This window comes from Carassius carassius, chromosome 22, assembly GCF_963082965.1.
Source record: "Carassius carassius chromosome 22, fCarCar2.1, whole genome shotgun sequence".
NCBI classification, from domain to species: domain Eukaryota; kingdom Metazoa; phylum Chordata; class Actinopteri; order Cypriniformes; family Cyprinidae; genus Carassius; species Carassius carassius.
In genome coordinates, this window is record NC_081776.1 from 13,898,186 (window position 1) to 13,913,163 (window position 14,978).

Below are 14,978 nucleotides of genomic sequence, written 5' to 3' on the forward strand. Positions count from 1 at the left end.
ATGACTTGCCTTACACAGTTTGGCTGAATGGTCCATTATAAGCCTATAAAACAAAGCCTTCTGGGTAACAGAGGCCCTGATACATTCATAGTGACTCCATATGTGTTTGTTTGTGCTCCAGGGTCGTGCTATTCTGTGCTGTAGGGATCAGGACGGTCAAATAGTTAAATTGTGAGTTTAAATGTTTTTTGTTTTTGTTTTTCTGTTAGGTTGACATTTCATCTTTAATATTTGATGCGGTATGATTTTGAGATTTTGATTTTGATTTTGAGGATTTTGGCATGGTAGCTGAAAAAGTCATTTTTGAGATCTTATGTTGCTAAGTCGTTTATGTTACTCCCTCCTGCAGTCAAATTTTGTAACAAATTAAATCATCTGCTGTGAGGAATATAATGCTCTATATACATATGAAAACAGACATTGTGTACTGTTTTATACCATGAACTTCTTTAGATTGCAGTTTAGCCATCTAAAACTGGATATAATCATGCATCCATTGCAAATTGTGTCTGATAAGAATATAAAACGGCCTCAAGACACATTTCTCAACTTTTTTTCTCCCTCTCATTCTGGCCTTGGATTGGTGGTTAGTCATCATGACACTCTCACACTTGATTGTGCTCTTCATCAATCTTATGCACTCTCAGACACATCTTCCACTCAGACGCCTTTAGACAGGCTTAATTGCATAATTGCTTCTGTTTGTCAGACAGTTTTCTTTAAAAAAAAAAAAATAAATAAATAAATAAAAACATTGATTTGACTCTGACTTGTCCAGTTCTTTCAGCAGCAGCACAGACATGCTATCACTCAATATGAGGAAGTGTTTACTTACACAAAAGAAAAATAAGCTTTGACCTTGAAGTATTTGACAAGTGAGACGCGCTGTTGGAAATAGTTCTAGGTGTAAAGCTTAATGTGATTCATCATGATTCAGATGGGAATCACCTATATATTTTTATATATTATATTTCTCTTTTTTTTCTTTCTTTTCTTTTTTCTTTGCTGAAGCCTTCTATCTATTTCATTAAAATGTTCAAAAAGGACACATTTAAAATGTATTTTAAAATTAATGTGTACTGTGAAAGTAAATATGAAAAAAGTACATAGAAAAATACAAAGAAATTAATGGCCACATATGAGAGCTTTACTGCAACACACTTAAGATCAGTGTACAAATATACTACGTGATAGATTTTTTTTCTATTAATTTTTCTATTTTCTATTAAACACTAATAATTAGTGTTTTACATCATAGGCCATGCCATTAACATGGTGTTATATATTAAGGGGGAGTCTGTAATACCAGATATGATTGGATCAAATAAGTAGGTCTCTAATGGGATGTGAGAAACCTGCAAACCTGCTGTTAGACCACACACTACTGCCATCATCAGCCTGTATGAGTGTCTCTATGAGTGTCTTTATTCATTGAGTTCAATGTAAAGAAAGCACTTTACTGAACCTCTGCAGATCTAGAGCCTGTGTTCTAGTGTTGTTTTCATGAACAACTCTTTTAAGCGAACAAATCATATTCAAATCAAGTTTCTTGCTTTGTAAAGCACATTATTGACATCATTTTGTTATTATTATTATTATTTATTTATTTATTTGGCTTTGTAAAGGTGTTTTTACAATTTATTTTAATTTATTTATTGATTGTATTTATTTTTAAATAAATTATAGAAAAATATATATATATTGTTGTCATTTGTGGGGAAACAGCATTTCTGGTGTCTACTTTGCATCTCAAAGTAGATGTTTAAATGAATCAATTAAATTAATGACTCAATGTCTCACACAAAAAGGCGCTCATTAGTCACTAACAATAATGCTGAAGAAAAGGTTCTCTTAAGTAATCTTTATGGTATGGAAGCATATGGGTAGCAATATTCAATTTGGGATGTAATATGCAAAATGACAATGCAGTATGTAAAATGGCAATGCATTTCTGTATTTACATTTAGATTTTCCAATACATTTGTGCAACGTATGGTGCAAAATGAAAATGAAAATTAAATTACATAATTTTCATTTGCCATTTCATACACCAGTTTTAATATGTACAACCCGAATTCCGGAAAAGTTGGGACGTTTTTTAAATTTTAATAAAATGAAAACTAAAAGACTTTCAAATCACATGAGCCAATATTTTATTCACAATAGAACATAGATAACATAGCAAATGTTTAAACTGAGAAATTTTACACTTTTATCCACTTAATTAGCTCATTTAAAATTTAATGCCTGCTACAGGTCTCAAAAAAGTTGGCACGGGGGGCAACAAATGGCTAAAAAAGCAAGCAGTTTTGAAAAGATTCAGCTGGGAGAACATCTAGTGATTAATTAAGTTAATTGATATCAGGTCTGTAACATGATTAGCTATAAAAGCTTTGTCTTAGAGAAGCAGAGTCTCTCAGAAGTAAAGATGGGCAGAGGCTCTCCAATTTGTGAAAAACTTTAAAAACAATGTTCCTCAACATCAAATTGCAAAGGCTTTGCAAATCTCATCATCTACAGTGCATAACATCATCAAAAGATTCAGAGAAACTGGAGAAATCTCTGTGCGTAAGGGACAAGGCCGGAGACCTTTATTGGATGCCCGTGGTCTTCGGGCTCTCAGACGACACTGCATCACTCATCGGCATGATTGTGTCAATGACATTACTAAATGGGCCCAGGAATACTTTCAGAAACCACTGTCGGTAAACACAATCCGCCGTGCCATCAGAAGATGCCAACTAAAGCTCTATCATGCAAAAAGGAAGCAATATGTGAACATGGTCCAGTGTGCCGTCGTGTCCTGTGGGCCAAGGCTCATTTAAAATGGACTATTTCAAAGTGGAATAGTGTTTTATGGTCAGACGAGTCCAAATTTGACATTCTTGTTGGAAATCACGGACGCCGTGTCCTCCGGGCTAAAGAGGAGGGAGACCTTCCAGCATGTTATCAGCGTTCAGTTCAAAAGCCAGCATCTCTGATGGTATGGGGGTGCATAAGTGCATACGGTATGGGCAGCTTGCATGTTTTGGAAGGCTCTGTGAATGCTGAAAGGTATATAAAGGTTTTAGAGCAACATATGCTTCCCTCCAAACAACGTCTATTTCAGGGAAGGCCTTGTTTATTTCAGCAGGACAATGCAAAACCACATACTGCAGCTATAACAACAGCATGGCTTCGTCGTAGAAGAGTCCGGGTGCTAACCTGGCCTGCCTGCAGACCAGATCTTTCACCTATAGAGAACATTTGGCGCATCATTAAACGAAAAATACGTCAAAGACGACCACGAACTCTTCAGCAGCTGGAAATCTATATAAGGCAAGAATGGGACCAAATTCCAACAGCAAAACTCCAGCAACTCATAGCCTCAATGCCCAGACGTCTTCAAACTGTTTTGAAAAGAAAAGGAGATGCTACACCATGGTAAACATGCCCCGTCCCAACTATTTTGAGACCTGTAGCAGAAATCAAAATTGAAATGAGCTCATTTTGTGCATAAAATTGTAAACTTTCTCAGTTTAAACATTTGCTACGTTATCTATGTTCTATTGTGAATAAAATATTGGCTCATGTGATTTGAAAGTCTTTTAGTTTTCATTTTATTAAAATGTAAAAAACGTCCCAACTTTTCCGGAATTCGGGTTGTAAAATGAATACTAATTTTAACACTTTATAAGTTGCAAAATTAAAATGAAAATGTATTACAGAAATGATTAGATATGTATAACATGTTCAAGCAAAAACTGTGGCAAAATTATCATTTAAATGCAATTTTTCTTAAATGCATTAACACTCACAGTCAAGACACTTACGATTGCATTTCCATTCAATGTCCCGCAATGAATGTAGCAAAATTCAATGTGCACATTGAAAATGCATTCCGAGCCAATCACGTGTCTGCCCCCCCCTGCCATGTCAATCACTGCGTGAACAAGGCGGGGCTTGCAGAAGATCAAGAGACTCAATTCTCAAGAAGAGGATTCAAGTGAGAGAACATGGACAAGACAGTTGGCCCGTGTACGTTTTGATCATTTTGGTTTATGGCTTCAATATTTCATTCGCACTTATGGGCGGAGCTGAAACGCTGCTTTCATCTGATTGGTCGAATCGCTCCACCTTCAGCTCGGTCTTTTCATTCTTTCAGGCAGAATAAGAGTCAGTGCGAGTGAAGCACTGTAATGTATGAAACTACACTCACTGTTAATTAGCATAATATTTGAATCAGATGTAGCTGGGCACATAATTCGTGCTGCTGAGACCTGCAAACTATTTCTAGGTTGTAGTATTGTATGAATATTGTCCCACTGATAAATACAGTGCAAATAGTTCAGTCTCTTTGAATAACAGTGAAGTGGAAATAAAAATCAATAATAGACTGAACAGTTCCATGTCTGTAACATTTACCACTCTCATCTTTTAAGTCATAAGGCACTAGGTATGTGTGTGTGACATTAAAGGCAGGGTAGGCAATACATGTATAAATAACTTTCTTCAAAATTTGTTTAAACTTTCTATATATATCAATGCATAATTAAAATGTAAGTACTCTGATAAAAAGAGTATAAAAATCGAGTGACTCTAGACCGTTTATTCTGTATTAAACACAGCTCATTATTTCCATTTCGGGACGAAACATAGGATTGGCTTAGGCGACTGTCACTCTCTCGCAACCATGGCAACCACCCTTTTGCCACACATGACCTGCCCACTTGCGCGTGCACGTTTGATTTGAGGAATTCAACAGGCACGGATCCTAGGAATACTACCAAAACAATGGGAGAGAAACAGCAAGCAAATTTCACAGTACCAGCCTACGCAGTTAGTGAAGGCAAACCAGGCAAAAAAGGAAGACAGTAACAGTACAAGAAAAGGCAATGAACAAAAAGTCTTTGGATAAACAAAGAAATAAAACGCGAGTTTATATCTGCGTGGCTTTCCAGTGATGGCGAGAACTGAGGGAACTCAAGGGGCTGAAAAGTGACTCCTTGATGGCTTTATTTCTGCTGGACAGGTAAATCTTTCTTTTTGTATTTTGATCATACATATTTTTTTCATGAAGCATGTGTCATTAGCACACGTAGCTGCGTAATATAGCTAACATAACATTACTTAGCGAGCCGTAGTAGAGGCTTTGGAAGGAGCCCAGAAGGGAGGGGGTGGAGTGAATGGAAATAATGAGCTGTCTTTAAAACAGTCGTGAGAGGTCTACAGTCACTCGATTTTTATACTTTCTTTTTCAGAGTACTTACATTTTAATTATGTATTGATATATAAATAAAGTTTAAACAAATTTGGAAAAAACTTTTTTTATACATTTTTTTTACCTACCCTGCCTTTAATAAATAATTGTAAAAATTAATATAGTTACATTTCTGAAATAAAAATAGTAAAATTAGCTCTATGCTGCTCAGTGCTCCTGTAGCCTACCCCAGAGCGCCCTCTCGCGGCTGTAGACGGTAATGTTTTCTCTTGGTTCTGAATAAATGCGACTTAGTCCAGTGCGACTTATATAGGTTTTTTTCCTCGTCATGACGTATTTTTAGACTGATGCGACTTATACTTAGCTGCGACTTATAGTCCGAAAAATACTGGTAACATTATTATTATTATTTATTATGAGAGTAATTGACAGAGACTAGAAATTTAATGTTTCACCAAATTCAGCTCAGATCTTCAGATTCATCTGACTCGCATTGTTGTATAACTGGCCAGACTTACCTTCCCAAAAAATCCTATTTAATTTTATTTCATAAATGTAACTATATTTATTTCCACTTCACTGTTATCCAAAGAGACATAACTATTTGCACTGTATTTATCAGTGGGACAATATTCATACAATACTACAACCTAGAAATAATTTGCAGGTCTCAGCAGCACGAATTATGTGCCCAGCTACATCTGATTCAAATATTATGCTAATCAACAGTGAGTGGTGGTTTCAGATATTACAGTGCTGCACTCGCACTGACTCTTATTCTGTCTGAAAGAATGAAAAGACCGAGCTGAAGGTGGAGCGATTCGACCAATCAGATGAAAGCAGCGTTTCAGCTCCGCCCAAAAAAGTGCGAATGAAATATTGAAGCCATAAACCGAAATGATCGAAACGTACACGGACCAAATGTCTTGTCCATGTTCTCTCACTTGAATCCTCTTGAGTATTGAGTCTCTTAACCTTCTGCAAGCCCCGCCTTGTTCACGCAGTGATTGAAATGGCGGGAGGGAGCTACATTCATTGCGGGACATTGAATGAAAGTGTCTTGACTGTGAGTGTCAATGCAATTAAGAAAAATAGCATTTGAATGATAATTTTGCCACAGTTTTTGCTTGAACATGTTATACATATCTAATCATTTCTGTAATACATTTTCATTTTCATTTTGCAACTTATAAAGCGTTAAAGTTAGTATTAATTTAACATATTAAAACTGGTGTATGAAATGGCAAATGAAAATTATGTCGTTTAATTTTCATTTTCATTTTGCACCAAACGTTGCACAAATGTATTGGAAAATGTAAATGTAAATACAGAAATGCATTGCCATTTTACATATTGCATTGTCCTTTTGCATATTACATTCCAAATTGAATATTGCTACCCATATGCTTCCATATTATGGGGGAACAGATCCAAATAATATTATATTGATGAATATAATATGAGTTCATACCTCTGCTTTTGTTTAGAAAACAACTCTATTAGATTAAGTCTGTTTAAATTTGACATATTTCTGCTTTATGAGCAAATCTTGCTCCAGCCAAACTTTGAGCCAGGCTTAGGGGTTAGGAAGTGGTGTCATAGCGCATGGATTACTCTGTGCTTCACAGAAAAAATTATGACTGTGAAATCTGTCGCTTTATCCCATCAGCTGCACAGCAAGCTGTAACTTCAGCGTCTGAGCTTACATGAAAGAGCAGACACCCTCCATAACCACTGGTCGCAGCATGTTTGACTGGATCAAATGCCCAGTCTTCCAGACTATTTACTAGCAAGTGACTTGGCACCTGTAACAGGGTCAGTAACCTATGTTTTCTTCTCTCTGTCCATCAGGGGAGGATCCAGAAACAAGACGGATGCGTACAGTGAAGAACATTGCAGATCTGAGACAGAATCTTGAAGAAACCATGTCTAGTTTACGTGGGACACAGATTAGCCACAGGTGAGTGTTGGGTCATTGTAATGCACAGAAGGAAAAAAACCCCAGCAAAAACAAATATCCAGGCAAGTTAGAGCTGGTTTATTTCTAGTTTATCTGATGGACCATCAAAATTTAGATAGTGAAGCATGATCTTACTTGTGAAGCTTTTTGCAATGAGTTGTTGCAATGTGTTCTGGGATTGTCTTATCCATATATATATATAGTAGTTGAGTAAAACATCATGAAAAGAAAGTTAATTAGCTCCAAAACAGTGACAGCTGCACTTTCTAAAAATTTGGTGTCTTTTGCCAATTTAATTTTTTTAAAGACAGAGCTCAGTTTGGCACTCACAAACAATGCAAACCCTCACTGTGCCAACATCTTTGCTAACAAAGACTCTCACCAATCTAATTGTGAAATGAAAAATGCTTTCATTTTTGTTGAATTTATCAACCCAAATTCCCAAACACCCAATTACTGCAGAAAATACATAAGCGTAACCACATTTGTCCAGCTCTGGAATGGCCTATTTCGGCACCTCTCTCTTTATCTCACTCACAATGTGAACATAATTTCACAGGATAGTGGTTCAGAGGCAGCGCTCTGACATGACAGATGGTGTCGGCCCTCTCTCTCTCTCTCTTTCCCTCAGGGGGAGCATCTTCTTTGGAAATTAATGCTTGGGCTTTTTTTTTTTAATTGACTTCCATTCATCTCCAAACATACCATATTGTATATTATCTGAAATATTATAGAGTGTAAGTGTCCTTTCAGAATCTTCTTCCCACACATATTCAGTGCTGTGTTGGGAACACCACACAGCTCTATTGATCTGAGTCTGTTTTCATATTTTGAAGGTTCTCAGAGATTACATTTTGTATTGATTGTTAGAATATATATATATATATATATTCTTCAAGGTCAACACAGCATCTCAAATAAAATACAAATCCCTCTAGAATTAAAGTCAAGAATGTCAAGGGAATTTATCAAATGTTGACTCAATGAAAGTAGTTACCATAAAGGCAGCTTAAGTTAAATATTTTTCGTTTTTTATATTTTTTTGATTAATTACATATTATCATATTATATTAATAATATCATACATATTATTAATATACTTATTATTCATTTGTATTCCAAAATATATTATCTCCAGCACTCTACTATAAATACATTTCTTCTTTATTGTACCCCATGACTTTAACAAAAATATATTTTTATTTATTTCCAGATTTAAAAGAAAAAGATCCGTTGTAATGCAGTCCAGTGATGACGAATAAGATGTGTATGAAATTGATAAAATTAACTAAACACTTATTTTACAAAATTCATTAAAATATTTATGCACTATAAATTGACAAAAAAATAATAATAATAATAATAAAATTGGGTGAGTCAAACTGTTTGAAATGTTGGCAGATTTATCCAGCTAGAGCTTGTTACATGTCCCATTATATGTACTGTACATGTGTATCTCAAAAATACTGTAGAAGATTACAAACTATCATAAGCCATAATTGATTACATATGTACCAATCAGCACCCCCCTTTCTTCCTGCAATACTTCCTGTAGAAGGTCTTTCTAATAGGATGTTGAAATAAGCTCTAGCTCTTTTCCACCAGTGGCTTCTGTAAGTGTTCTGTTGTGTTCCTTGTTGTGTGTCCATTCAAGGGATAGCAGTGGAGGATGGCAGATTCAGAAAAATACCATTTCCCAATAGCACTAGCATGTTGCTAAGAGACGGGTGTTGTCGAGAAGACGAGACATCAGGAATATATATAGTGGAACTGTCAGCTGTCACGAGGAGTGACATTAGAGAGAGAGATAAACACTGGTGACTGGGCCACAGGGTGATCCGGGAGATCAATAGATTAGTCAGAGCAACTTACCCCAAATGTCCTGCATCCAGTGACGTTAACTAACTCTAGATACATGATTTATCTTATTAGCAAGCCATAAACCTCAGCTCATACGCTTCTTGTTGACTTTGATTTGTAGATGAAAAGGGAAGTCATTGTTTCTTAGTTGTTCAGGGTTCTTTGTTCAACACTACTGGGAGCAGTATATAATATAGTACTGCAGGTATGCTCGAATTACACAGTTCCTGAGCCACTTTTAGGAAATGCTGGGTGACCAGAGGGCAGTGAATACAGTGACTTTAAACCTGACCAAATTTTTGCTTCTAAATACAATTCACACAGTTCAAAGGCCTGTTAATACACACCTATTAATTATGTTGGTGATTATTTTGCTTCTTGAGTTTAATGCATTTTAAATTAACATTATTTAGGTGTGATGAACTAACAAGTACTTTGATAATATGTATGAATTTATTTTATAATATTTCAAATTCTATAAATCAGTGTTCTTTCTAGTATTATTTATGTACTATGATAGCATTTATTAATATTTAGAATTAGCTTTTTAATATTTTCAGTTGTAATTTTAGTTTAAGTGATTACATATGCTTTGATGATTTGTATTATTTTTTAACATGTCTATTAAGTTTTTTGTTGTTTGTTTTAGATTGTTATTTTAAGTACTTACATTTACACTTTCAGTTAGTAGCCAAGACTAGTTTTGAAATTTATGTTTTATATATCTATATTTTTTTTTTTGTTTTTTCCTATAATCATATTTTATTTTATTAATTAGCAAGTTTTCATTTAAGTTAATGATTACAACACTATATGATGTATTTTGAATGAACATGAATTTACTGTACAACAAACAATAGTATATTTATGAATAAATAATGGCCCAGAATAGTGCTGTAAAAAAATATTAATTGTAAGTTCATGATATTTAATGCATAATGCATTAATGCATGATATTTAATGCATAAGTTAATGTTAAAGATGTATTACTGTACAAACTTTATTCATCTTCTTGCATGAATCCATTAAATCCATTTCTGTCTGTACTACACAAAAAAAAAGTTTTGTCAGAAATTGTAAGTACAGTCGAGGCCAAAAGTTTTGAGAATTACATAAATATTGGAAATTGGAAAAGTTGCTGCTTAAGTTTTTATAATAGCAATTTGCATATACTCCAGAATGTTATGAAGAGTGATCAGATGAATTGCATAGTCCTTCTTTGCCATGAAAATTAACTTAATCCCAAAAAAACCTTTACACTGCATTTCATTGCTGTCATTAAAGGACCTGCTGAGATCATTTCAGTAATCGTCTTGTTAACTCAGGTGAGAATGTTGACGAGCACAAGGCTGGAGATCATTATGTCAGGCTGATTGGGTTAGAATGGCAGACTTGACATGTTAAAAGGAGGGTGATGCTTGAAATCATTGTTCTTCCATTGTTAACCATGGTGACCTGCAAAGAAACGCGTGCAGCCATCATTGCGTTGCATAAAAATGGCTTCACAGGCAAGGATATTGTGGCTACTAAGATTGCACCTAAATCAACAATTTATAGGATCATCAAGAACTTCAAGGCAAGAGGTTCAATTCTTGTAAAGAAGGCTTCAGGGTGTCCAAGAAAGTCCAGCAAGCGCCAGAATCCTCTCTTAAAGAGGATTCAGCTGCGGGATCGGAGTGCCACCAGTGCAGAGCTTGCTCAGGAATGGCAGCAGGCAGGTGTGAGCGCATCTGCACGCACAGTGAGTCCAAGACTTTTGGAAGATGTCTTGGTGTCAAGAAGGGCAGCAAAGAAGCCACTTCTCTCCAAAAAAAAACATCAGGGACAGATTGATCTTCTGCAGAAAGTATAGTGAATGGACTGCTGAGGACTGGGGCAAAGTCATATTCTCCGATGAAGCCCCTTTCCGATTGTTGGGGGCATCTGGAAAAAGGCTTGTCAGTAACAGTAAAGCATCCTGACACCATTCATGTGTGGGGTTGCTTCTCATCCAAGGGAGTGGGCTCACTCACAATTCTGCCCAAAAACACAGCCATGAATAAAGAATGGTACCAAAACACCCTTCAACAGCAACTTCTTCCAACAATCCAACAACAGTTTGGTGAAGAACAATGCATTTTCCAGCACGAAGGAGCACCGTGCCATAAGGCAAAAGTGATAACTAAGTGGCTCGGGGACCAGAATGTTGACATTTTGGGTTCATGGCCTGGAAACTCCCCAGATCTTAATCCCATTAAGAACTTGTGGTCAATCCTCAAGAGGCGGGTGGACAAACAAAAACCCACTAATTCTGACAAACTCCAAGAAGTGATTATGAAAGAATGGGTTGCTAGTCTTGTGTAAGTCGATTTGTGGAAGTCGTGGCCTAATGGTTAGAGAGTCAATCGAAATCGAAAGGTTGTGAGTTCGAGTCTCGGGCCGGCAGGAATTGTAGGTGGGGAGAGTGCATGTACAGTTCTCTCTCCACCCTTAATACCACGACTTAGGTGCCCTTGAGCAAGGCATCGAACCCCCAACTGCTCCCCGGGCACCGCAGCATAAATGGCTGCCCACTGCTCCGGGTGTATGTTCACAGTGTGTGTGTGTGTGTGTGTGTGTTCACTGCTCTGTGTGTGTGCACTTTGGATGGGTTAAATGCAGAGCATGAATTCTGAGTATGGGTCACCATACTTGGCTGAATGTCACGTCACTTTTTTTTGTCACTATCAGTCAGGATTTGGCCCAGAAGTTGATTGAGAGCATGCCCAGTCGAATTGCAGAGGTCCTGAAAAAGAAGGGCCAACACTGCAAATACTGACTCTTTGCATAAATGTCATGTAATTGTCGATAAAAGCCTTTGAAACGTATGAAGTGCGTTGACGTTGAAATAACAATTAATTTTTGCAAACCGTTGAAAAACTGAGAGTGTTTTCTTAAAACATACTACATAAATTTTTATTTACAAATCATGCAAAATATATATTTTTTTTTTACAGTGCAACCAAAGCCCCCTTCTTCTTTTCTTTTGTTTAATCGTATATGCATGCATGCTTTTCATTCTTATTTGTCTTGTCTACATATTGGCACCATTTAATAAATAACTCAAATTCCAAAAATAAACTGTGTTGTGTTCAGACTGCAAAATTCAACATTACTGCTTAGATATTTGTGTTTGTGGCCTATCTATACAAAAACACTGGTCAGCCATGTGTGCGACCATTACTGGGTTGTTATTCAACCTCCACTGCAGCTGAGTCACAAGTCTCTGGTGTATTTCATAATAGGAGCATTCATACACTAACAGAACAAGCTTTAATAGCCACACTTAGCACTGGTGGCCACCCTTTCAAATATACCTAGCGCAGCAGAATAACAATAGGCACGAAAGCTGTTTCTGTAAATGAGACCCTTGGATCGTTCAGTACAATTCATTACATGTATTTTTTGTCTACAACTGCTGTAGCTCACATTTTCACAGTATTTGATAATGTATTTCTTCCATAGGACCTTGTTAACCAGCTTACATGCTAGCAAACCACTAATGAGATTCATTCTGAATGGACTTTGATGGTGAAGATATCAATATATGACAACATTGCCTTGGTGCTGATGACTTATTTGTTAAGTGACAATAATATTCATGAAAATAACTGACTGTCATAGGGACTTTTTTATGCTTGTAGATATTGTTTAAACAGACTATTTCAAATTTATGAATTTGTACAGTATATTTAATGCTGAATATTCAAAATGAAGCCTACTCATTAAAAATATCCTTGTAATGTGACCTTGTAATCTCACCACTAGAGAGAGCTGTTGCTGGACAGTCATCTTGGATGTGTCATTATTAAGCATCTGTCTGTATGCTGTTTTCTCACACGTTCATGCATCAACAAGTTTGTGATGTGTGGAGACACCTATGCACATATCAGTTCACACATTTATAGTCACGCAGTCAAAGGTCAGCACTTAACAAAGGTCAGGAGGTTAAACTGAAGTGGTGCCCGTGCTAACATGCTTGTTGATGGGCTGCTGCTAGTTGAAGTGTATTAGACATGACACGATGAGAATAGCTTCCATTTTACGGAGAGAAGCAATCAAACACAGGCACATTGGCAACCTTTCTGCTTCAGCTGGGTCCTTCACACCACGCTAAACATTCACAACCTACAGATAGAAGACCTGCTGTGGAGCGAGACTCGGTCTAATATGGACATATCAAGGATCTGTTGTGGGCAGGATCTTGCAAAGACGCTACTGTATGCATCAGTCAAAAAGCATAGTTATTATAGTTTTAAATATGAGTGTTTTTTTTAGGTTATTTGTATCTTTACCATTTTATTCCTTTGTCTTTTTTATTAGAATCGTCTTTTATTTATTTTAGTTAACAAATATAAAATAAGTAATTTAAATAGTTGCTTTACATTTCTAAGGGCCGTCTCATACCAGTGATATGTGTAGCATTATCTAGTGATATGTTCCGTCAAAGGTGGGTTATACAGTTTGAAAACATTACAATATAATTGTGTCGATTAGCATTCCTATTTATGTCAGTCGCATTCGCTCTTCAATGTACTACAATTTACAAGTGAAAAAAAAACATGAAGAAATTACATTTTAAAGTATGTTCAAATAGAAAATATTTATTTTAAATCTTAATTATATATATATATATATATATATATATATATATATATATATATATATATATATATAATTAAGATTTAAAATAAATATTTATATATTTATATATATATAATTTTTTTTTTTTTTGCCTAAATAAATGCAACTTGTGAGAACATAAGAGACTTATTTCTAAAGCATTTAAAAAGTCCAGACCCCAAACTTTTGAACAGTAGTGAACAGTAATTCTTTGCTCATGGGCACAATTGTTTTGTAGCAAATCAACTCAGTTGTCAACTATATTTGTGTATTCAACATATAAGTCAGCACAAATATTCAAGCCAGTAGGTGGATATTTTAAACTCTAAACTTTACTTTAAAAACAGTTCTGCATTGCAGGGTACAGAATGGTCCTCAAAACTGTCGAGCAAACTCCACACCTTGGCACAGGTGTTGGATATATATTACTTTAAATCGCAAGTCGGCTCTTTCGGAAGCAGAATATTGATCTAATAACCTAAATCCGCCAAATTCTCTCCTCTAATTTCCTCTTCCTCTTTTTTTTTCTTTGTAGTACCCTTGAGACGACATTCGACACCACTGTAACTACAGAAGTGAATGGTCGTGGCCTCCCTGCCCTCTCGAGCCGCTCCTCCCCAATGTCTTGGCGTCTCAACCAAGCGCCGAACCCCCGTCTTCAGGCCGGCGATGCTCCTAGCTACACACCTCCCAGATCCAGTGCCGGCACCACTGGTCGCTATTGTGACCCCTCAAGGTTGTTATACACTGCCCCCCTGAGGAGAGCGGCCGCCTCAGGGGCTCGAGGGTCAGAGCCGGGAGAGAAAGGTGGGATTTCGGAGGCGGGGCCAGAGGTGGACGTGACCGGATACGGTAGCGATGGTGACATACTCCTCAAGAATGTACACACAGATGATATCAGTGGGTAAGAAACTATGAAATTACAAAACCACGTTGGTTAACAAACCATAAAGAAACTACACTAAAATAAGTTAGTTTAAGCATGTCAATCGAATTATCAAGCACTTTTTTTTCTGTTGGCTTTTTGAAAAAAAATGATGATTGATTAATAACAGTATCCATATGTGGGTGAGAAACAATCATACGCCGTCATGTGTCTGTGTTTGGAGGAATAGCTCAGGGTCACATATACATCAGTGTTTGATGCACTATTGCTTCTGCACTTGCCGTCTCTACGCTGATGAATTGACAGAGAAAGAAAAATGGCACTAGAAATGAAGTCTATGAAAGACTGACTCACACGGGAACAGAAGTATTGATACTTGAACCTGAAGAAACTTGCATGAAAGTGATGGATTTGAGAATGTTAATGAATAC

The 14,978-nt window shown here is 36.4% G+C and overlaps 1 protein-coding gene across 6 annotated transcripts in view; it reads left to right on the forward strand.

The window, feature by feature from the left end:
• Positions 1-14,978, forward strand: part of LOC132099008 (neuron navigator 3-like) — a 333,516-nt gene that overhangs the window by 266,282 nt on the left and 52,256 nt on the right. For all 6 annotated transcript variants that reach the window (XM_059505367.1, XM_059505363.1, XM_059505364.1 and 3 more), the window contains 2 exons: positions 7,052-7,160; positions 14,197-14,565. In XM_059505367.1, the coding sequence (XP_059361350.1) occupies positions 7,052-7,160; positions 14,197-14,565 (478 nt within the window). The remainder of the gene's footprint in view (positions 1-7,051; positions 7,161-14,196; positions 14,566-14,978) is intronic.